This window comes from Capsicum annuum, unplaced genomic scaffold (assembly GCF_002878395.1).
Source record: "Capsicum annuum cultivar UCD-10X-F1 unplaced genomic scaffold, UCD10Xv1.1 ctg78173, whole genome shotgun sequence".
Classification (NCBI taxonomy): domain Eukaryota; kingdom Viridiplantae; phylum Streptophyta; class Magnoliopsida; order Solanales; family Solanaceae; genus Capsicum; species Capsicum annuum.
The window spans coordinates 223,751-231,241 of record NW_025888639.1 but is presented as its reverse complement, the minus strand read 5'-3'; the positions used below and the strand labels follow the sequence as shown (position 1 = coordinate 231,241).

Here is a 7,491-nt window from a genome sequence, read left to right as displayed (position 1 = left end):
GTAGTGGTTGGTTTTGAGTTTCATAGTTTAATATCTATCATAAATTGCGTTACCCATGTTTTAAAGTCTCCTAATGTTTATAAGCTTCACATGGTAATGTTCTTGAAGGGAGATTGCACCATCCTTTTAGACTAAAAAATTCAAGATCAAGTTTGGTAGTGTAGAGAGGACGGCACACATCATCCTTTAAGAGCATTATCATATGAAATCTATATGTGTTAAGAGAATTAAACAATACGTTGACGAGTAAGGCGATCAAGGTTATAACCCAGCAGTCATGACCAGGGTTCAAATTCCAACTAAGGCACAAAAAGGTTGGTTGATTTCTTCCCATTTTCTGAGTCTCTGGTTTATGGAGTTAACCTGGAACTTTTTTATGGAAGTAGCAGGTAATGTAAGTTGTGCAGACTCTTCTTTGTTGCTGCTGAACCCGTGTCGACATGAGAAGGGTGCAAGATTCGTGTGGCATTCGGTCAACCCACATTGGATACTTTGACTAGAGTCCATTGACAAATTTGGGGAAAAATTGAGATTTTGATTTCTACAAGTAAAAGATAAAACAAATTTAAAAGATAGCATACCTTCAATCCTTTTCAGCTTTTCCTCTTGGTCAATATTTTCTATTTATAAATGTTTTCTTTCTCAATGAAAAGAGGGATAATTTCAAAATCAGTCTGTCACATCCCAAAATAACCCCTAGGCATGACTGGCTCCCGACAATACCGCTTGCCGAGAGAACCAATTTTCTATCCATTCACCATATCTAGTGTAATCTACCTACACTGAGCTAAAAACATACACAACACTATGTGCACGAAATGATCATTAATGCAGGATAATTATCCAACAAAATACAGCATAGCGATTTATGAAAACGACAATAGTTTAGATAACAAATCTCTAACCCAAGTCTCACACTGAGTTCATGGAGCATCTAAACAGAATTACATGAATTCAACTATTGGGCATGCAAACCCAACGAAAGGAGATATAAGCTAAAAATAACAAAAGATGAATTACAGCCTTCACGAATAATGCGAAGGTTCACCTCAGTGACAGAATCCACACGAAAAGATAGTCAGCCACGAACCTTTCGCTCTGCAACCATATCTGCAGGTATGCAAGTAAGGAGTGAGTTATATAAATATAACTCAGTAAGATCCTCGACCCGCTTCTTTAACACCCCTGGAACAAGTGTTAGAAAATACATGGCACAACAAAATACACAAATAATATGTACATAATATCTTTCATAAAGTAATATCAATAAGATTTCCAAAGAGGTTCAATAATGCCATCCTGTATCTCAACTCAATCCACGTTTGTTGTGTTTAATATAAATTTAATATTTTTTAGTGATCTAGTGTCTGACACTCTCTTTCTGGATATGATTTTCTTCTATGTAAAATCTGAAACAAGCTGTTTCATATAGCCTGTTAATAATCATTTGATAATATGCAGAAAGCAGCTAAATTGGTTCAACCCTCATTTAGAGGAGAAGGTTTCTCTGCTATCCCAAATGTAAAGTGGGAAGATATTGGAGGCCTTCATTCTTTAAGACATGACTTTGATCGTTACATTGTTAGGCGTATAAAGAATCCTAAAGATTACATGGTTAGTAAGTCTCTTAAATTATATTGAATATTCCGATATAAATATCGTATTTAAGACATCCTTATGTTACGTTTTTTCCTTTCACTTTATCTCATGTTGGGTACTTTTATTTATTTATTTTGTCCATCTTCCTTCTTTGGGCTTATTCCATTCCAGAGGATCTTTAAATCATCAATGTTAAGGAAAAATTTTGTTTCCATTTTTGTTGAACTTCTCTATGGCATGGAATACTAGAGTTGTACTATTACAAATCTTTTTTGAGTAGTGAAGAGGTTTCCATCATCTTCTCCACCCTCTTGGTATCTTAATGTGCTGGAAGACTGTGTTCTTTTTGCTGTGATCACTTGTACTCTCTCTTAATTATATGATTGTGTCCTTGGTCCTACCAATGCATCCAACTTTGTCACAACTGGAGTTGCAAGTGTCTGATGGGACTTATGTCCGTTGGGAACACTGCTACTAGGTTGGGAGGGTTAACTAAACCTTTAGCAAGCATCCTTCATGTTACAAGTTTAGTAAACTATCAGTTGATGATTGAAAAAGTCCAAGTTAGGAATAGTTATGTGCTGGCTTTCTAGTGCCTTAACCTCATTGTTTGTTAATTTTTTCTCATGCGTACAACTAGTATAAGATGTCTAAATGTTTATTTCATATTTCAGGGTTTTGGAGTGGATTTGGAAACAGGATTCTTGCTTTATGGTCCTCCAGGATGTGGTAAAACATTAATTGCCAAGGCTGTTGCTAATGAAGCTGGAGCAAATTTTACACACATTAAGGTTCCTGCAAATTTTTATTCTCCTAATACTGCCTTTCCTAATGTTTTGCACGACTGAGGCATGACATGTTTTCTCATTTACTAATCTCCATCCAGGGACCTGAAATTCTGAACAAGTATGTTGGTGAAAGTGAGTTAGCTAATAGGACATTATTTACCCGTGCCAGGACATGTGCTCCGTGCATTCTATTCTTCGATGAGGTGCTTGTCACTCTTTCCAACTTAAACACACTTAGTTCTTTCTAATAGCCCTCCTCTTTTCATATTTATGAGTCCATCCACCTTCAAAAGTACTGCAGAAGCTTTTACTCATTTTTATTTCCTTGGAAAATTTACGTGCACCTGAAAGTTTCCTTCTACGAAGTCTAATACATAGTACAGTATGTTCAGATATGAGAGAATGTTTTGCAGTGTTGCTTCAGCACCCAGATTAATAATAGAATGCGACAAAAATGGAAACTTTCTTATTTCTATTTCACTTATAAGATGCTTTCCACAAAGTTTAATGCATAAGATACTAGTGTGAAGTTTTGTGGTGATGGTTTTATTACACACACTAAAAAATAATTATAGAAAAAAAAAATGTAACTATTGTGAAAAACACATGATTGCCAACCTTCTTTTCCCTGCTCTTTTACATCTGTTTTTATTTTTTCATAATCTTACAGATGGATGCATTGACAACTAAGCGTGGCAAGGAAGGAGGTTGGGTCGTTGAAAGGCTTTTGAATTAGGTCTCTATGATTGGGCATATGTTCTTGACAAAAGCTGACATTTTATTCTTAACCTTTGCAAATGTGAAACTTCTGTAATTATTGCAGCTACTTATAGAACTAGACGGTGCTGATCAGAGGAAAGGTGTTTATGTGATTGGTGCCACAAATAGGTATTTTTCGTTCTTCTGGTTAATTGTGTTTGTGGTTGAAGATTGGAAGTAAATGATTCACATCCTTTTTTGGTTCTTGTTCTTACTATCATATTTGCAGGCCTGAAGTCATGGACCGAGCCATTCTTCAAACCTGGGAGACTTCTATATGTCCCTCTACCTAGTCCAGATGAATGCGGACTAATTGTAATAGCTCTTGGCCGGAAAAAACCTATAGATGCTAGTGTCGACTTAATGACCATAGGAAGAGATGATGCCTGTAAAATGTTAGTTGAGTGGACCTAGCAGCACTGGTTTGTTAATCTGTTGTGTTAACCCTCTTGTTTTACCTGCCTTTATTGCCCCACCCATTTTCCTTCCCAACCCCCTTCCCCTTTGATTGCACTTGAAGATAAATTGACAGCCAGCAGCTATGCCAAAAATCAGCTTTTGGAATGTTCGAAATTGATTGTTTCTTTCCATCAGAAGGCAGCAATTGGGAAGCTTACTGGCGTGCACCGAAAGGAGAGCACTTCTGGCAATGCTGCAAGTTGTGAACCTGCTTATTTTCTATTAGAAGCCTGGTTCTAGGATAAGACGCATGTTGTTCCCCCTTATGTGTTCTTATCCTAGAACCAGGCTTCTAATAGAAAAGAAGCCGGTTCACAGCTTGCAGCATTGCCATAGTTAGAAGTGCTCTACTTTCGGTGCACGCCAGTAAGCTTCCCAATTGCTGCCTTATGATGGAAAGAAACAATCAATTTCGAGCATTCCAAAAGCTAATTTTTGGCATAGCTGCTGGCTGTCAATTTATCTTCAAGTGCAATCATTGCAGCTTCATTCATCTGCACATTTAAGCAATTAGTAAAAAAGCACCCTTCCCCAGAGCCTGGGGCAACAACTTATGTTGCACATCAAAAATTTCATTAAAAACTAAACACAACTACTGCAGAAGTATATATATATTCACATGAATTTGGTTTCAAGATTGTTGAGGATTTTATATTTGTCATAAAGAAATTGTGATGTAGTGTTTTAAACTCGAAGTACTTTCGTGTGATGTTAACATTGAGAAATTAATGATAGCATGGAACATTCGATCTTCTCTTTTACTACAGATTCCACGGATTTTGCAAGTTGTGACGTGATTTTATGAACTGTGAAAAGCTTGAGACTATTATGAATAACTATGCACAAATTGTTTCATTTGTTTCGAGATAATGAGAAGGTGTTCAACTTGTGTTGTAAACGATCTTGATTTCCATAAGAATGGATTCAAGTTGAAAGAAAAGATGACCACCGTAGATAAAAGCATTGCAAAGAAAGTTGTTGATTTTTGAATGTTTTGAATGGTGAACTTTCATTTGATAGTTGAATTGTTGGTAGTAGAGATGTTACATGACTTGCAAGTTAGGGTAAGACAATACCCTATTTGATGTGCCCGAAAATATTAAGAAAGAAATAACTTTTCCAAAGAAATGGTTTAAAGAATCTAAAACTGGGCGTAAGAGTTGTTTGACTTCATGGTTCGGGATGCTCGTCGCAGTCAGGGTCTCGGCTCGGATCGTGACAAAAAATCATGTATCGGAATGCTTTTTGTGCTTATGATACATAAAAATTATGATCTAAATGTAACTCTGTGATATTAATAGAAGAGTTATGTGTCATACTTATGTATCAGATGGTAATGTATCGTGAGTTTTAGCTATGAATCATGACAATGAATGAAAAATCAAGATTTTATGTAATTATGTAAACAGTTGAAATTTTATGTAATTAGGTACTAAACTGTTGGGATTTATGAAAATTGTATCTAGCGCAACATGTAATGGTTGATCCTAGGCTGCTCTTGATGCATACCATGCAAATGGACCGGCAGGACGGAGGTTGGCCCACTACTCTTTAGCTTATCAGCCTTGTATTCACATAGTTAGCTTGGGGCTGAAGGGTTCACTCGAAATTATAAAAAATATATTTATATATGATCAAAATTATCTTTTATGTATATATTAGACCTTAAACTCCCATTGACTATTTTGTGTGTTTACTTTTTATGATATTGAACCTTCTTAATAAAAATTCTGATCCATCCATTACTTGCATGGATTCGCGTAGGTCTCTTTAATTTTAGATTCCACTTATTTATAATAATATACTTTATGCCTTTTCCAAACCTCTTAAAAGTTAGAAAGTTTTCTTCCTTAACTATGATTTTTCCTATTATTCAGTTTACTTAGATTGGCTTATATGAATCACCCACTTCATAATAAATTGGTAAACTGTGCTTTTATCTGTTCCTAGTGAAAATCCACTTAGGAATAGAGATGGAAAAATTAATACATGTATCCCGTTCAAGTTCGGGCGGATTATTGAACTGTTAGTTAATACTCAATTTATAAAATAGCCCAAATTAATCAATGAGAAATTTTGTTAAAATATTTTCTCAAAAGATATTTTTATTTGATATGTTATATATGAACATAATAAGAAAAATAATTAATTTTATTAGGAATTTGAAAATTATAATAAAAAAATAAAGCAATTAAAATTTAACAAGAAATGAACGGGTTGAATTGTGACCAGTATTTTTGCCCGTTTCAATCCAAGTAACTTTCGTGTACATTTGTTTTTCAATCAAATGCGCATTTTATTCATCTTCCAGCAAAACGTCACAAAATGATTTATAACATACTATTGAACATTTGAAGAGCAGGATGAGATGATCTAAAAAAAACAGTTAGTGAGAGTCTAAATATCAATTAATATAGACATTATAATAAAATACTCATATTAATCATCGTTCAAAATTGAGTAACACGTGCAACAATTTGGACAAGGATGGAAATTGCATCCAGTAATAATTTAGTTAGTTAATGTTGATTAGACCTCTATTTGTTCCAATAATTATAAACAAATAACATTCTCAATTCAATTTAGTCATGGGCTATCTTGTCATAGTGAAGATGGATTATGTCCAAATAAAACAAAAGTATTAAAAATACACATAAATTATTCCCTTTTTACTGAATTTTGCATCTAAACTAATAAAAGTTTGAGAAACACATCTAAATTATCACTTTTAGTTTGAGAAACACATCTAAAGCTGATTATACTAAATATTTGCTTACAAACTCATTAGGTGTGTCTAGCCATTAGAAATCAGTCTAGTGACATATTTTTATTATTTTTTGCTAACACATTATTTTTTTCATTTTTTAAATATTGTTAATTGATTTTTATACATTTTGAGGCATGTTTCTCAAACTAATGAATGATAGTTTAGATGTGTTTCTCACACCCTCAATAATGTAGATATGAATCTAAAAAAAAAAAAGAATAATTTTGGTATATTTTTGACACTTCACTCGATAAACCCATCAAGAAAAAATGTTTCAGCCCAACCCATCAAATGTTGTGCAGATTGGGCAAGTTAAACATGGAAATTACATGAGTAACTTACATAAATCCCAGATAGTTTCAGCAATATTACATAAAATCTCGGATAATTTGCTAATTACATCTTATCCCGGAATTTCGAATTGTGATACATATGTTAAGCACTGATACATATGGACTAGTGATACATATGTATATGTATCACTAGTAAATATGAATCCGGAATTTTATGTAATTTTTTAAAACATTAAGGGATATTGTGTATTATGGTGTCTTAAATATGGGATTTGTGTAATTTTTTCAAATTACATCCAGTATTCCTAAAGCATCTGGTCTTGAATTTTCTCCATCAAAGTGTGTGATCATGAATTTTTTTGTCCTCCTAAATAAGTTTCAGTGATTGCATATAACATAACTTCGGTCAATTGAGTAGGTTCATTATTTTAAAATATCATGAACGCATGTTTTATGAGCAACATATCTAAGTTCTAATGTTCCTCTATAAAATAAAACTTTTGTCAATTTGTGCAGATTCTATAACATGTGCCTTATAGGTAAGAATAATTTGGTCATATTTGTTCCTTAAATATTCATTATTACATTTATTCAATATTTTTCTTAAAAAAAATCTTTACTGCCACAAATCTATATTAAAAACTTTTTCTACATATTTTTTTTTAAAATTCATAATATAGTTAAAATTTTAATTTGAGAATTCAAAAGACCTACATAAAGAAAATATGAATTTATTTGGTACAATCTTTTTAGGGTTTAGGTTTTAGGGTTAGAATTTAGGGTTTAGGGTTTAGGGTTTTTTTTTTTTTAGCAAAATCCACTAGGC

At 33.4% G+C, this 7,491-nt stretch overlaps 1 protein-coding gene across 5 annotated transcripts; it reads left to right on the top strand.

Moving 5' to 3' along the window:
* The first annotated feature begins 76 nt into the window (after window positions 1-76).
* LOC107876285 (cell division control protein 48 homolog C-like) lies at window positions 77-3,590 on the top strand. 5 transcript variants are annotated; one of them, XR_007051417.1, is made up of 6 exons: window positions 96-1,614; window positions 2,274-2,390; window positions 2,486-2,590; window positions 3,058-3,123; window positions 3,211-3,275; window positions 3,376-3,590. XR_007051417.1 is itself a non-coding variant. In XM_047405391.1 (6 exons), the coding sequence occupies exons 1-4, from the start codon at window positions 1,456-1,458 to the stop codon at window positions 3,121-3,123; spliced, it is 447 nt and encodes a 148-aa protein (XP_047261347.1). In that variant the 5' UTR covers window positions 97-1,455; the 3' UTR covers window positions 3,211-3,255; window positions 3,376-3,590. The 5 variants fall into 5 exon arrangements, 4 of the variants coding, with proteins under 4 accessions (XP_047261348.1, XP_047261346.1, XP_047261345.1 ...); XM_047405391.1 differs by having other exon boundaries at window positions 97-1,614; window positions 3,211-3,255; XM_047405390.1 differs by lacking the exon at window positions 3,211-3,275 and having other exon boundaries at window positions 94-1,614.
* Window positions 3,591-7,491: the final 3,901 nt, after the last annotated feature.

What these genes read in the sequence shown, in the direction of transcription:
- LOC107876285 (XM_047405390.1), top strand. Translation starts at nt 1,456, where the DNA reads ATGCAGAAAGCAGCTAAATTGGTTCAACCCTCATTTAGAGGAGAAGGT. An exon ending in CAAATTTTACACACATTAAG is followed by an intron (nt 2,391 to 2,485) that starts GTTCCTGCAAAT and finishes ATCTCCATCCAG; the next exon opens with GGACCTGAAATTCTGAACAA. An exon ending in GCATTCTATTCTTCGATGAG is followed by an intron (nt 2,591 to 3,057) that starts GTGCTTGTCACT and finishes ATAATCTTACAG; the next exon opens with ATGGATGCATTGACAACTAA.